Here is a 15165-nt window from a genome sequence, read left to right on the forward strand (position 1 = left end):
TCACTAGGGATACACTGTGAACAGTTTATGACATCTCCGACAAGGCCCCCTCTGTTTCCAGGCCCTGGGTTGTTTTTCTTCCCTATCTCAAATAAAAACTTAGGGGCAGCTGCTGGGAGTTAGGAGAAAGAAGGGAGAGGTGTGGTGACAATGTGAGCACAATTGAGGCTGTCCTTCACCCACAGTGACTGCTATCAGACTCCTCCCAGAGAGGCCAGGGCCCCAATGAGGGCCTGGAAGATATAAGGCACCCGAGCTGGTGGGCCTTACTGACTGTCATGAGGGTAACACTAGGGGTTAGAGGGTCCCAGTGGACTCATGCAGGAGGGCTCTGGGAAGGGAGACTGGTTTGGGAGTGAGAAGTCAGTCTGAAGTGGGAGGATCATGGTAGGAAGACTCATGGCCATGTGTGAGGCTATTAGTGTCTGCCAAAATATGTGTGTGTGTGTGTGCGTGCGTGCGTGCATGTGTGTGTATGTGTGTGTGTGGTGGGGGGTGTGTAGAAGTAAGCTGGGTGGCATCCGGCTCCCGGCCGGGTCAAGGGGAGCAATTTGTACTTTACAAGATATGGCATCACTGTCCCACTGTAATTAGCTGCTTCTACTTGGGTAGTTGGACAGTTACCTCATAAAGGGCCAGTCTTACGGAGGCCAGATCCCAACCAGTTCCTTGAGAACAGGAAGTGGGTACCAGTTATATTACTGAACAACTCTTGGTACAAGGTCTAACCAACAGCACAGGGCAGACAAATGTTTGACAAATATAATCTCACCAGATGACCAAGCCCTAATGGTGCGTCTCCTGAACCCATGGAGGGTGATGGATCAGCCTTTATCTCATTCATTCATTCGATTGGACCTCATTTCAAAAAATGTTTTGAGCACTCAAAATTGGTAGTTGGGCTTTAACATAGATTCTAAAGTTAATTCAAGCATCTGTTAATACAGTTACAAAGGAAGCATTCTTTTGTTTGTTTGTTTAAAGGAATTAACAAGATGGTATTCTGCTTTTAAACAATCACCAATTATTGTTTTAGGTAAAAGGATTTGACAAACTTTAGCTGAGTTATTATTTTGTTAAAAATCGAAACAGCAATCTCTATGAAACTGCTTTCCTTATAAGAAATTAATTTGTTTTTACCAGTGTTTTTCTATACAAGCTTCTATCGAGGTAAAAAATAAAGGGCTATTTGTGGTCCCTGCTAGACAGGTGGTATTACCAGTCTCTAACCTTCTGTTCCAAACATAAATATTTTGTGCTCCTAAAGAATATGTTCACAAAACTCAATCACTATTAATTGTGAGCTTAGTTCTCTTGTTACCAATGGTCTCAAAATGTTTAGGTTGCTTTGAGCAGGGACAGAATTATGCAAGTAACAATATATAACATTTAGCCTTCAGATTTCAAACATCTGTGTTGTATGTGAGACATAATCAGGGGCACAAGTTTAAATTCTAGGCCCTCAATTTTTACATAATTTTCACTTGTCCAAGTGGTATATGTTTATTGTAGAAAAAAAATTAGTACATATAACAAGCAAAAAAAAACCCCAAACAAACCACAAAACCCAAACAAACCTGAAAACAAAACCAAACAAACAAAAAACAACAAATCAAAATGAAAAACAGCCTCCCTTCCACCATAGTTACCATTAGCTATTTGGGAAGACTGTATCCCTACTTTACATATAAAACAAAAAAAAAAATCAGGGCTGTTTTGGGACCAGTGTGAGCATGGTCTTGCATCTGAGAGAAACATAAAAATGCTATAAAAGCCTTGAAATGCAAGGTAAATATCAAAGGGCCTTGACAAAAGGGTCAAGGGGGAGAGGCTGCACACCCCATAGCACCTCTCAGTCTTCTGTACTCAGCTATCTTGTCTGATTCCCACACTGCGGGCAGCTGCCTTCTGTCTCTTCTCTGCCTCCTTCCCGCCTCCTCACTCTCCCCTCTACAGCTCCAGCCCGCCATTCTCTCCTCATCCTCCCACCTTCTAGACCTATTTTTCTATAATTAGCTCTTTGCCTTTTCTTATATAAATCAATGAACTTGTATTATTCCTGTACTCCTCTCCCTCTGTTATTTAAAGAAGCATTTTTTAAAAGTTCCAGTAATGCAAATAAAGAACACTCCCAAGGGGAAAAGGAAGAAAAAATGGAGGGATTGGAGGATGTAAAAATATATACTTTAACAGTTTGACACTCAGATATACTTCTACAATATATACTTATATCAATATAAACTATTTTGTTAATTTACTTTAGTATTTTTGTCCAGGCACATCAAGGTCAGCTTGCTCATGGTGACAGGGCAGCAAGGCCGCAGGGAGCGCCTCACTCCCTTGCGGCCTCACTGGATAATTCAGGACAGAGGGTGAGGAGAAGGGGACTGGACAAATTTTGAATTCTGTCAGTTTCAGTGCAAAGAGAACCAGTGGGATACTGAGTGGACACTAACACAGGGCAAGCTTTCCCTGGGGATGCTAAAAAGAGGAAGTGTAGGCGTCGTCTCTTAGATTGGCATTTGCAAAGGAGATGGGAGGGTTTCGGTTTTCTGAGACTAACATCTTTTCCTCAAGAAGTTTACAGGTAAAGTCATATTGTTATATGAGAGCTTGCCAGAAACTCCTGGGGAAGAATCCTTTTTATCTCTGGCCTCACCATGACAGGACGGCATATACAAAGAAAGTGCCTGCCGGGCTCAGGTCCAGGCAGTTGCAAAGATTGCTGAGGATTCCTCAGGCAAAGTGGCCCAACCCATTGGTGCTGTTGGATTATGGTGGGAGTTCCATGCTTGATGGTCAATTCTCAGACTTGTGGACTGGCAGAAAGACCTGGACTCTGGGACAGAGAGTCTATCATGCCTTCCACATGAGTGTGAGTACATGCATGCGCATGTGTGTGCTTGTCTGGCATCTACAATGTCAAAGTGAAAGCAAATGCACTAGAATAACCAGCATATCTAATGATGGCTGAGCTGCTTGGAGATACTATAGGGACAGCATGAGGATTTAAATTCCTGGTTACTGAGAGTAGAAGGTTAAATTTGGGGTGTGAAGCATGATGTAATCTTAGTCCTGCAGGTTGTACCAGGGCTTGGTGGCCTGCTCCTCAGGGCTCTGGTCACCACACGGTCCTGGAACTCATCTTACACAGTAATTTCAGTGCAGGCCAAACCTAGGGCATAGCCAAGATGGTGATGGCTCAGTAACAGTGCTCATCTTTGACACAGCAGATGGATGCTGGGTTTAGTCACTTCCCACTTTGTTGGGTTTGCCAAATGCCTTTTGGAGCTTTTTTGGAGCCAGGTTCTTATGCTACCTCGATAAGATTCTTTGATGGAATCCCACTCACTTTCCACTGACCTTGGTAGGTGGCTGGTAATTATGAATGCAAGTTGTGCCGAAGTTGTGGAATGTAAATGTTACTTTGTTCTTGTATAAAGGCAAGATGGAAGTAACGTGATTTGATAGTTCTGTTAAACATGCAACCTGTGTGTTTGAAGAACCAAAATTTAAGTCTGTCTTTATGTTTCACTTAAATGTCTCTTTTACTCAGACAAAATAGTAATAGTTGAAGGTGAAAACAGGTTTGCAATGGTTAGGAAACATTCTCAAAATTGCACTTTGCAAATCAATTATGTAACATAAAAGAAACCGAACCTATTCTGATTGTGTTATTATTGGTGTTAGAATTTTCACCTCTCAAGTGACCACTGCTTTATGGTTTATACGTGAAAGTGTTTTCACATAATATTTTGTAATCACACACTCTTCCTTGAACTAACTGCCTTGTACTTTTAAGAATAAAGTCCAGGTTGAAAGGAGAGGTACCCAGAGACATATAGCTGAACCAAACCTCCCAGAGAGAGATTCTGGTTAATTTTAATTTGTAGCCTCACATTTTCATGGTGAAAAGAGGACCATGTTTGGTGGCCTGACATTTCAGGGACTGTCTTGTCCACATGCTGAAGATGGTCTCGTTTCAGTCAGCACAACCTATTGACTACAGATTGGGTCGCAATGGAACTAGGAAGTTCCCCAGGGCGTTGAATTACCACAAATGACTATGCTCCATGCAGAAATAACAGGCTAAGAGAGTCTCCTGAGAAAAGCTGTTCTTATGAGATAACTAGCCCCACTTGGAGAAGATTTGGAAGAACACAAGCAAAATCAAAACTTTCCCAGTGTATATCTGGACCAAACACCTGAATGATTTAGGTAAATCCTTTACTATATGAAACCACCCAAGCCTGGACAGCAGTGATAGCATATACTCTAAGGAGCATCCACTCTTGAATGGTTACACCTCTGAAAAAGCCATTGAAGGAAAAAAACCATTAAAGACATGGGACAAAGGGCTATTCCTCTGCGTTCAAAAGGAGTGTCCTCTGGAGGGAGAACTCCACTTCCCCTGCCAACCAGCAGCCCTGCTGGCTGGCGGCTGTGCTGGAGAAGAGTGTACCTATCAGCTAATGATGCATGGCCCTTCTTCTGTTCCCCAAGCGGAGAGTCTGTTTTGGCAGTACTGATATGCACCATTAACAAAAACTTGTCTTAGCTTAAAAAAAAAGTACTTCCTTTTGTGACTTCTTCAACTTAATAAAGCAATGATTCTCATTTTTGTGTTAATTATATATTTTTCCAAGTTTAATGAATCATCTTTTAATTTTTGTATGTTTCCATTTTCCCGATGTCCCTTCAGGGTCCTCAGACTGAAAGTAGGCGTCTTATGGCCCAGACTGATTGGACACAACCAAATCTACATTAATCTCAATCAGGTCCCCAGAGGAGGTCTGAGGAAATATTTTAGAAAACAGGGTGTGAGCCTTTTTACATTTGTGTTCAGTGACATTTAAGGTGGCTGATAATTTCAATTTTGCAAATTACAGTTCATTAACATGAAAAGAAAACAATTACATTTTTGTGTTTCTCTACCTAGGTCAGTGCTTTTCACAAAAATTTATGACGAGTTGCATGATAAAATAAAATTGGCCATCTTAAAAGGATTTTGTATTTGACTAATGGTGACAGTAAAACTTTCCTGAAAAAATATATAATTACTTAACTAAGTTTTAGGACTTAAAGAAAAACAAACAAAAAGCTTCCGATGAACATTGGGTTTCACTGAATTGTGACTGAAGTTTCAAATATATGATTACTTCATATACAAATGACAAAGATCTGATAGGCAGTAGTTTTTGATTACGGTTATTGTTCTGTTTCCATATTAAAAAGAAGCCAATTGTCAGTATGGTTAAATTATGCAAGACTAAACAGGAATACAGAGATAAACCACTCTTTTTCTTCTATTTTGCTGTTAGGTTTAACATATGTAGTACTTACTATATACTTGTTTTGCATGGGCATTGAAGAAAGGGCATTTCCTGGCATTTAAAATTTATTTCCAATTTTTGAGGCTAAATCATCATAATGAATATTACTAATGTGGAACAAGCCAACATCCTGCACAATGTATGGCACTTAGTAGGCATTCAAGATCATTATCAGAATGACTTTTATATAAAAATTTTCTAGCTCTTGTTTGACTACCAATAACATCTACAATACAGTTGATTTCTAATGCAGAAGAAAACTTGACTTTGGAGCCTTGCCCCTCAAACCTGGTCCTGATTACTACTTCAACTCCTGTTTATATAATTCTACACAATTTTGGCAGGATTCAAGAGCACATACCAGGGTGTTGGCTTTTATGAATCTCCTGGGATGTGAATGTCAAGCTGACTGGATGAACTCTGGCCACAAATCCCAGACAAGCACAATGACTCTATTTATTCAGACTTGGCCGCCTGAATGCAGATTGACTCTGTGGGTAATAAATTTTCACAGGCCAAGAACTTCAGCATCAACCAAGCTGATCCTGAGAAGAAAAATGCACCCAGAGAAGTATAGTTGGGCTGCTAAAACCTCCTCTATTTTTACTCCACATCTGCATATCATTCAGCTAATTCATTTGGTCACTGATTGACAGGCACAGCCAGAGGTTCTTTTTAGAAGTTCTGCTTTCTGTTATGCAATTGTCATATTAAAAAGGAAAAAGGGAAAAAATGAACAACATCCCTTGCAGTGGGCAATCTGCTTTCAATATTGTACCCGAAACTGATGTTCATTTTCCAGTGACCTCTAAGGTAAAGAACAGAGAATCGGCACACGAATATTCCCTGTGCCTCTCTCCACGAGAAGCCCAAGGTATCACCGAGCAAGACGTGCAAGTCAGCACTCAGAGCTATCTCACCTGCAGTCCTGACATCCTGATGCAGCCAGGCTCTCAGTTTACACTGAGATTCTTTTTGGGAGACACCATTAGTACTCAGTGCATTCAAATAAGACAAGAATAGGCTCTTTAACTGGAAGATTTATGTTAACTATCTAGATATCTATTAAATTAACTGTGCTCTCCAAATATTGATTGGGGATTAAAAGGTAACTTTTCTTCATGGTGAGAAGTAAATTATGCCAGTAGGAAAATTTCCTCTACAGATTTTATCCAATGATCATGGCTGGCAAAATTAAAATTGTCAGTTTAAGTGGATAAACCTTGCTTACTTACAGAGAAAAATGCAGTTATATAATTAAAATGAAAAGGCTGCCTAATATGTGTGGATAATGTAATTACTGGAAGCTGTAGGCACATATGTAGCCATTCAAATTGGATCCTGCTTCCCTACTCTCCCTGAACTTACATATTTGTCATCTCTGAAACGCTGCCTTCACTTGACGCTATCTTGGCTGCTCCTTGCTGAGACTTAATTCTGTGTCTCTCTCCTGATGCCTTCTAGATATCTGCTGTGTCCAACGCTCCAAGCTCACCCTGCCATGAAAAGCAGAGCTGTCCTCTTCAACAAATGGAAAGACATGCAATATAATTCATATCTTCCTTCCAGATCCACCTGAAAAATTTCTTTGGTACTTGGTAACTTCAGGAATAATTTTGTCTTAAATTTCCTAGTTACTTCACATTCTTCCAGGGAAACACTATTTTTTGGAACTGTTAAAACCAAGAGTTACTGAAAAGAAGATCAAACAAAAATGTTACATGTGTCATGTGTCCATTTACCAATAGAAACAAGAGAATTGATTCTCTTATTGTTTGTCCTATTTCCAGTTTGAACCCCGTCAAGTATGAAAATTATAGGAGCAAACATTGAGAATATGCTTCCATTTCAATTATATCTCTAAACTTTTTGGGTAAACCCTGTCACAATCCCATCTCTAGAGGTTACAGTCAAAATTCTGCTATGCTTGTATGGGACAGTTGTAGAGAAGCCCACTCTCTTTGTTTTGAAGACTTCCATTTCAGATAATTTCTGAGAATTTACAATTTCAATATGGCTTGGCATTAAGCCTATTTAATAAGTGGCTATAGACATTTTCATGGGGACTGGATAAATGCTTCCCCCCTAAATAGGTAGATTATTTGTGCATTAATCTATAGTCAACTTATGATCGTAGGTCTTATTTTTGGTCTTCTCGATCAATACCTTTGATCTTTGTGTAGGACTAATTTGAAAAATCATAGTGTTCAGTAAAAGAAATACAGGTAGAGAAAGTAATCTTTGACAATGGACAGCAAGAAATATTGTCAATTCATCTCAGCACCATGCACTGACTCATGAATCCATTCAGCAATAATGTAGCACCTCTGCTGTGCCAGACATGGTCCCTGCCCTCAGGAAACTTCCAGTGCAGTTGGCAGAAAAAGATGTTTTAAAAAGTAAAAATAATACATAACTAAAATTGTAATGAGACTTAAGAAGAAAGGTTAAAGTTATTGTAAAAAGGACTACCCATGGCCCAATTTAGATGAGGTGGAAGCTTCTTGAGGAAGTAAAAGTCACACTGCACTTCCTAGGTGGGTGGGTGTTGGTCAGGGAAAATGAGGGAGTTGAGGACTATGGAGGCCCTGAGGAAGCTGAGCTTGACTTGTTGGAGGAGCTGAGGGAACTGTGGCTAAAGTGTGATGAATGAGATCAATGTGCAGTGAAGGACAAGAGTGGGTGACACCAGGCTGCGTAGGGTAGTGCTGGCCCTGGATTTTACCCCAAGTAGAATGGGAAACATATTTAAGATGTCAGACCAAGAGATGACTTGATCTGATTTACATTTTTAAAAGATCAGTGTGAGGAGATTGTATTATAGAAGATAAGGAATGTTCATAGCAGCACAATTTACAATAGCCAAGTGTTGGAAGCAACCTAAATGCCCATCAGTGGATGATTGGATCAAAAAATTATGGTACATATACACAATGGAATACTACGCAGCAGAAAGAAAAAAAGAAGTACTAAACTTTGCGACAGCATGGATGGAACTGGAGAGCATCATGCTAAGCGAAATAAGCCAGGGGGCGAAAGACAAATACCATATGATCTCACCTATAAGCGGAACTTAACCAACAATGCAAAGAAGCAAGGAAAATATGACCAGCAAGACTGAAAGGAAAAGAAATCAACAGAGACAAGAGGGAAGGGGGGGGCAGGGAAAGGGAAGGGAAGGGGAAAGTCAAGGAACATATAGCAAGGACTCATGGACAAAACCAAAGGGGAAGAGCTGAGGGAGGGAAGGAGGGAGGGGGCAAGGGAAAGAGGTGGGGGGAAGGCAGAGACAAATGTATTTAAAAAGTAAATAAATTAATTAAAAAAAAAAAAGAAGATAAGGAATAGAAACAGACTAGTGTCTACTAGATTGGTTTAGATGAGCCGGAACAGAAAGAGGTGAATGGACTAATATTTAATTTTGGAGGTAGAATTTACTGGACTTAGTGACGAAACTAAAATTTAAGTGGGAGTCGTCAGGACGATCCAGCGTTTCCAGGCTTGAACAACAGTGCATATGGCAGTTCCACTTTTAGAAGTGGAAACATTCACAAGGAGAGCATATCTGAATGTGAGTGGGTAAGGGGTGGAAGACCAGAATATGAAATACTTGTGAGACATCCAAGTGGAAAAGTCAAGCAGGTCTGCAGTTCAGAAGAGAGCCCTGAGTGGAGGATATAACTTTAGAAATTGTAAGCATATAATAACTTAAGATTATGGGAATGGATGAGGTCACCCAGACAGAGAGGGAGGGCAGGATGGAGTTGGGGAGGAAGTGGGGAGAAGGAAGAGGAGAAGAGAAATCGGGAATAAAACCTAAAAGGCTCCAAAATTTAAGGCTGGATAGAGGAAGAGCGGTCAGCAAAGAAGCCTGAGAAGAAACAGCCAGAGGTACAGGAAACAAAAGAGAAGTTTGGTATGAGACACTCCAAGAAAAGTGGGGGATCAATAGTTTCCCGAATGCTGAATGCTGTGCATCTGAATGCTGTACAACTTCTGACAAGACAAGAGACTGAAAAGAACCCAGTATGTTTGGATCTGTGGATGCTACTGCTGACCCAGTGAGCAGTTCTGGTGAAGAGGTGGAGCAGAAAGGAGTCAATGGAACAAGTCCCCAAGTAACTGAGAGGAAATGGGATGGATTTTGGATAAGAGGAAGGTAGTGCTTTCAGTAATAGAAGGAAAGGGAAAGAAAGAGTAAAGATAAAGGTAGTTGTGTGGATCTGGCTATGAGAAGATGAGACTTTCCTGTTAGATGCCAGTCAGCTATTGTATTCACTAGGGAAATAAAGGTGAATAAGACACAAAATCAGATTTAGGATGCTCACTCAGGAAGTCAGGAAGGTAGAAAAACAAGTCCCATATTATCCACATATTATCAGTTCTATGATGGAGATAATTACAGGATACTAAGTGATAAAATTTGTAGAATGACATCACAAGTGAACTGTTATAAGTTATGTATATATAATGTGGTACCTAGAAGAGGCACTAAAAAAGCTACACAAAGAGATACAACAAAAATAAAAAAAACCCCTATAGATAAATAAAAATGGAGTTCCACAAAATGTTCAAGGAATCTACAGGAAACTAAAACAGAAAAAGAAAGAAGAACAAACATAACAAAAAAATAAAGTGGCAGACTTTAGCACTGATGTATTCATAATTACATTAAATGCAAATGGCCTAAACACATCAATTAAATGATAGACATTGGCAAAGTGGGTTAAATCATAACAACAATATGTTGTCTATAAGAAATTCACTCCAAATTATAATGATATAAGTAGGTTGAAAATAAAAGAATAGAAATAGTTACATTATGCAAACATTAATCAAAAGAATGCAGCAGTGGCTACATTGATAAAGTAGACTTAGAACACAGAAAATTACCAGAGATAAAATGGACATTGTAATGATAAAAGGGTCAATCAGCCAAGAAGACGGAGCAACCCTAAATGTTATGCACCAAATAACAGAGCTGCAAAATATGTGAAGCATAAACTGATAGAATGGAAAGGAGAAATAGACAAGTCTACAATTATAGTTGGAGATTTCAACACTCCTCTTCCAAAAATTGACAGAGCAACTAGAAAGAGTCAGCAAGGATGCAGAATAACTCAACAACATCAACAATAGGATATAATTGACATTTATGGTGCACTCCATCCAATATCAGCAGAATACAGATTCTTTCAAGTGCTCATGAAACAGATAGCAACATAGACCATATCTAGGGCCATAAAAAGTACTACATAAATTCACAAGAATTAAAATAATAGAGAATATGTTTTTTGACCACAATGGAACCACACTACAAACCAATAAAAGATGACAGGAAATCTCTAAACACTTGGAAATGAAACAATACACTTCTAAATTATCCATGTACCAAAAAGGAAGTCTCACTTAACTGAATGACAATGAAAATACAACATAGCAAAATTTGTTGGATCCAGCTTGGGCAGTGGTGGGAGTGAAATGCACAGCACTAAATGCTTATATTATGAGAAAGGACATGTCTCAAAGCAATAATCTAAGCTTATTCAGGAAACTAGAGAAAGAAGAGCAAAAGGAACCAAAGAAAGCAGGAGACAAATAATAAAGATAAGAAATCGATAAAATGGAAAACAGAAAAACTGGTAGAGAACATCAATGAACAAAAAGTATGAAAAGATTAATAAAATCAATAAATGTCCAGTGAGAATGACAAAGACAAAAATAAAGATCAAGAATGGAATGAGATGTCACTATAACCCCAGATATCAAAAGGACAATACAATCCTACACACAAAAATATGACAACTTAAATGCCATGATGGAGTAATTATTTGGAAAGCACATACTACCATAACTTACCCAATGTGAAAAAAATCTGAATAACCCATTAAATATACAGAAAACAGAATTTGTAAGTTTTTAAAATCTCTGGGCCCACATGGTTTCACTAGGAAATTCTGACAGACATTTAAAAAGGAAGTAACATTAATTTTATACAATCTCTTCAAAAAAAAAAAAGAAAAGGGAAGAGCAGGAAACACTTATCAATTCATTTTACAAGCCAGTATTGCCTTATATCAAAAACAGTCAAAGATGATACGCAAAAAAAGAAACCTTAAGAATGATATTCCTCATGAACAGAAAGAGACCAACATGTGAGGATGTGGATTAGCTGGAATTCTCTTACACTGACAGTGGGAGTGTCAACTGTATAATCCCTTTGGAAAATGGTTTGGGATAATCTGCTCGAGTGGAACATGCTCACCAAATGTTTAATTGTAGTGTCTGGCTTATGAACGTTCATGAAGTTGTGTTCTTAGGTTAGATGTGCTTTTCTCTATGTATTCTTTGCTCAATTATAAGTTAACTAAAAAAGAATAAAAGCCTATTGGATTTGGTGACATGAAGATAACCGGTAAGCACCAGTTCTGAGGGAGTGGGCAGCCTTTGGGGACCTCAAGTTAATTCCAATTTTACAAATGGTGACACTGGTGTAGAGAGCAGTTCAGGAAATGCACCAAGGCTGCAAAACTACTGAGTAGTAAACCAAGGGTTTGAATCCAGGGAGCAGGGCTGCTGAGCCGGTGCTAATTCACTAAACTACCTTTCTCTTTACCTTTGAGAGCACAAAGGCAATGAGGATAAAGGAAACATCAGACTGGAGTATTCAAACGCATAGACTCTGAGGCTACTTTAGGAAGGGCAAGCAGACACAGCAACTTGATGCTCTTGTAGATGTCTCTTCATCACAGTGGCTATATAGGCTAGTTACCAATAGTCTCAGGACAACTAGGTAAGAAAAGGTTAAGCATTTTAGTTTACTATGTTTATGTAGGCAGGGAAATGTACAATATATTTTTGAAAGATTTTGGGTTAAGGGACAAACTCTGATTATATCTGAAAAATAATTTATATTGTTTAATTATCTGCCAAATGCCAGGGAAATGCAGTACATGCATGGTGTGTTACAAATGTGCACAGACTCCATCCACTCTTGCAGGGCACAGTCATATTTTGGTCTTAGAGAAAAAAAATACCATATCATTAGACTTTTTTAGAAGCATGGAAATTACAATTTTGTGATTAGGCCAAGGTATAATTACAGGCCAGAGCCCAATACCTTAATATAATTAGTGTTTCAGCAATCACTGAAGCTACCACACAAAACCACTGTGTGAAGCCTTAATTAAAAGAGAAGAGATTACTGTATAAAAGTCATTCATTCTGTCAACTGCTTTCATTACAAAAGGTGGGAAAGTGCAAATAAATGGGAACCAAATGCAAGAACAAAGAATTTGACCTCATATTCACAATACACTGTTATCAATGGCTATAGATCAGAAAGAAGTCTCTAATAAAGCAAGATGAGTCAACAAAAAGTTCTTGCTGCCTTAGAGATAACTTTGATAACTGGTTTTCTAAGACTGAGTTTGCAGTAGAAATACTTTCTGGAAATAATTCAGGAAATTCTTTCCAAATTAAGAAAGGCTTGCTGAATGAAACAGCCTGTTAATCCCTTTTCTGTAATATTTTTAAAAAAGTTTTATTTACTTTTTATTTTTAGAGAGATGGGAAGAGAGGAAGAAAGGGAGAGAAACATCAATGTGACAGAGAAATAGCCATCAGTTGCCTCTTGTACACGCCCCGGCGGGGACCGAACCTGCAACCCAGGCATGTGCCCTGTCTGGGAATCTAACTAGTGACTTTTCACTTTGTGGGAGGACATCTAATCAACTGAGCCACACAGGTCAGGGCTGTAACCCCCTTTTCTAATACAAAGTTTATACAATTTACACATTTGATATGACTTAATCCACAATACACCTCTCTGAACTTCTTGGGAAAACACTCACAGAGATGAAATCATTTGTTTATAGTCACAGAGACAAGGAACCAAAATTAGGAGTGAAGTCTTTCTCCAGTTCTAGCACAATTGCCGTGTCATGGATAGCTGCCCACCCTCGTGTGTACACCTAAAAAAAAGTAATCAGTCTCTAGGCCTCCAAGACCTGAGTGGTCTCCCTTGTTCAGTTAACATTCTTCCACTTGGGGTTTTCTCCGCTTGCTCGTCCAGTTTCAAGATTCGCTGAGTTCTAACTCAGGCCCTGTTTCTTCTTTGGTGCCTCCCCATCTCTCACAAGGTGAGCAGACCCCTCTGTGGCACCAAAGCACACTCTACTCAGATGCTCTTCCTGGAAGTTTCCTCTGACTTTCCTTTCACCTCTGCACACTCTTTGTGCATTATTTGTATTCGCATGTCTAGAAAGGTGCATCACCTGCACAGCATTCTGTAATACCTTTATATAAAATTCACTCTTTCAAGATCAACTGAATAGCACAAGTGTCTTGTAGCACATGTAAAAATGACTTAGAAAAAAACTCTCTGAATCGTTTTTAGACCTATTACATTTATCCAAACCTGACAAAACACAATGCAGGTAACAAGAAAAAGGAAACAGAAGTGTAGGAAAATCTGTCTTTAGCGATTTCAAACTTGCTTTAAAATACCAGTGTTGCCTGAAGTATAGAGGTGAAAGTGATGAATGTTAAGTGGATATTTTTTCACTTTAACTGACTGATCAGAAGAGTATTTACAAACCCCTGACTGATGTCTTGAGCTGATAAATCAACACCAAAGGAGAACATTTCAAGCACATTTATCATTAAGACAAACAGGCTATTCTGAGCCTGATTATTTTTTATTCATCATTTTAGCTCACCTCCATGCTTGTGTCTTTGTAATGTTAATAATATCTGTATAAGACTTCTCAATATTTAATGCTTACAGCTTGCCTGTTGCATGCTGATGAGGTTAAGATCGCATGTTTGATCTCCAGAAGGCTGGTTAGCTTTCCAAAGAGAGGTTCTATTTCACATTGAAGCCTAACCCCAATCAGCTTTCTTATAAATAGCTTTGTTGGTTTCAGTGCCATAAAAACACAGAATTACAATTTTAAGGGAAATGAGGGCCAAGATATTTTAACAGACTTGTCCAATGGCATTGCATCTTGTAATTAGCAGAGGACAGCCAGCATCACAGAACATGATAATTCAGCAATTGTAGGACTCAGGGAATATCCAGGCCAGCCCACCAGTTCAGCATCATCGTACCACATCCAAAACAGCACAGTGTAAAAGATAATCTTACCTGTTCATTCTCCTCTTCATCACTACTTAGCTTAAGGTCATCTTCTAGCATTCTGGAAGGAGGAACAAAGAGGTACACATACTTAGCAAATTCAAAATCACTTACCAACAAAGTATCTCAATTGAGCAGTGTTTCAATAATAAGTCGTCTATTTGACTTACTAATTTAAAAAAGTGTTCATTTTAAGCCCTTTTCCTGTGATGCACTTAGAAGTAACTGTCACATCACGAAAATTCACCCTCCTAATAGTCATAGGATAAGATGGGTTGCTTTTCCTTGTGAAGTTTAATCCCACAATTATTTGTTCAGTGTTTTCCATGTGGCAGGTGCTTTGCTATGTCTCTATTTCCATTCAGGGTAAATGGAATCAAATGGCAAGTAGGACTCTGCTGAGAGCTATAAGTGTGAGCACCAGCTGCTTAGGTCTTCACCAGTCAGAGCTCTGGAGAAGATATCTGCCCCAAGATCCTGCTGGATAAGGAAAATCAAATAGGAGAGAACCTTCTGGAAAGACTCAGAAGGCAACTCCTCAGTGTTCCTGGCATCCCTCAGGTTTGTATGACAGATCATACCTTTGGGTCCATAAAAGTTAAAAGTTAAAAAAAATAAACCCAACAAAATGCTGTAAACACTATGATTTTTTTTCAATGCTCACACAAGGCCATTTCTTCATTGCTTTTAAAC

At 39.0% G+C, this 15165-nt stretch overlaps 1 protein-coding gene across 1 annotated transcript in view; it reads right to left on the minus strand.

Annotated features, from left to right (window-relative positions):
- Positions 1–15165, minus strand: part of AFF3 (ALF transcription elongation factor 3) — a 539761-nt gene that overhangs the window by 108185 nt on the left and 416411 nt on the right. Inside the window, exon 11 of the mRNA XM_054586382.1 lies at positions 14482–14533. Within this exon, the coding sequence (XP_054442357.1) occupies positions 14482–14533 (52 nt within the window). The remainder of the gene's footprint in view (positions 1–14481; positions 14534–15165) is intronic.

This window comes from Pteronotus mesoamericanus, unplaced genomic scaffold, assembly GCF_021234165.1.
Source record: "Pteronotus mesoamericanus isolate MK-2021 breed Mesoamerican mustached bat unplaced genomic scaffold, CSHL_Meso_final contig_121, whole genome shotgun sequence".
Lineage (NCBI taxonomy): Eukaryota > Metazoa > Chordata > Mammalia > Chiroptera > Mormoopidae > Pteronotus > Pteronotus mesoamericanus.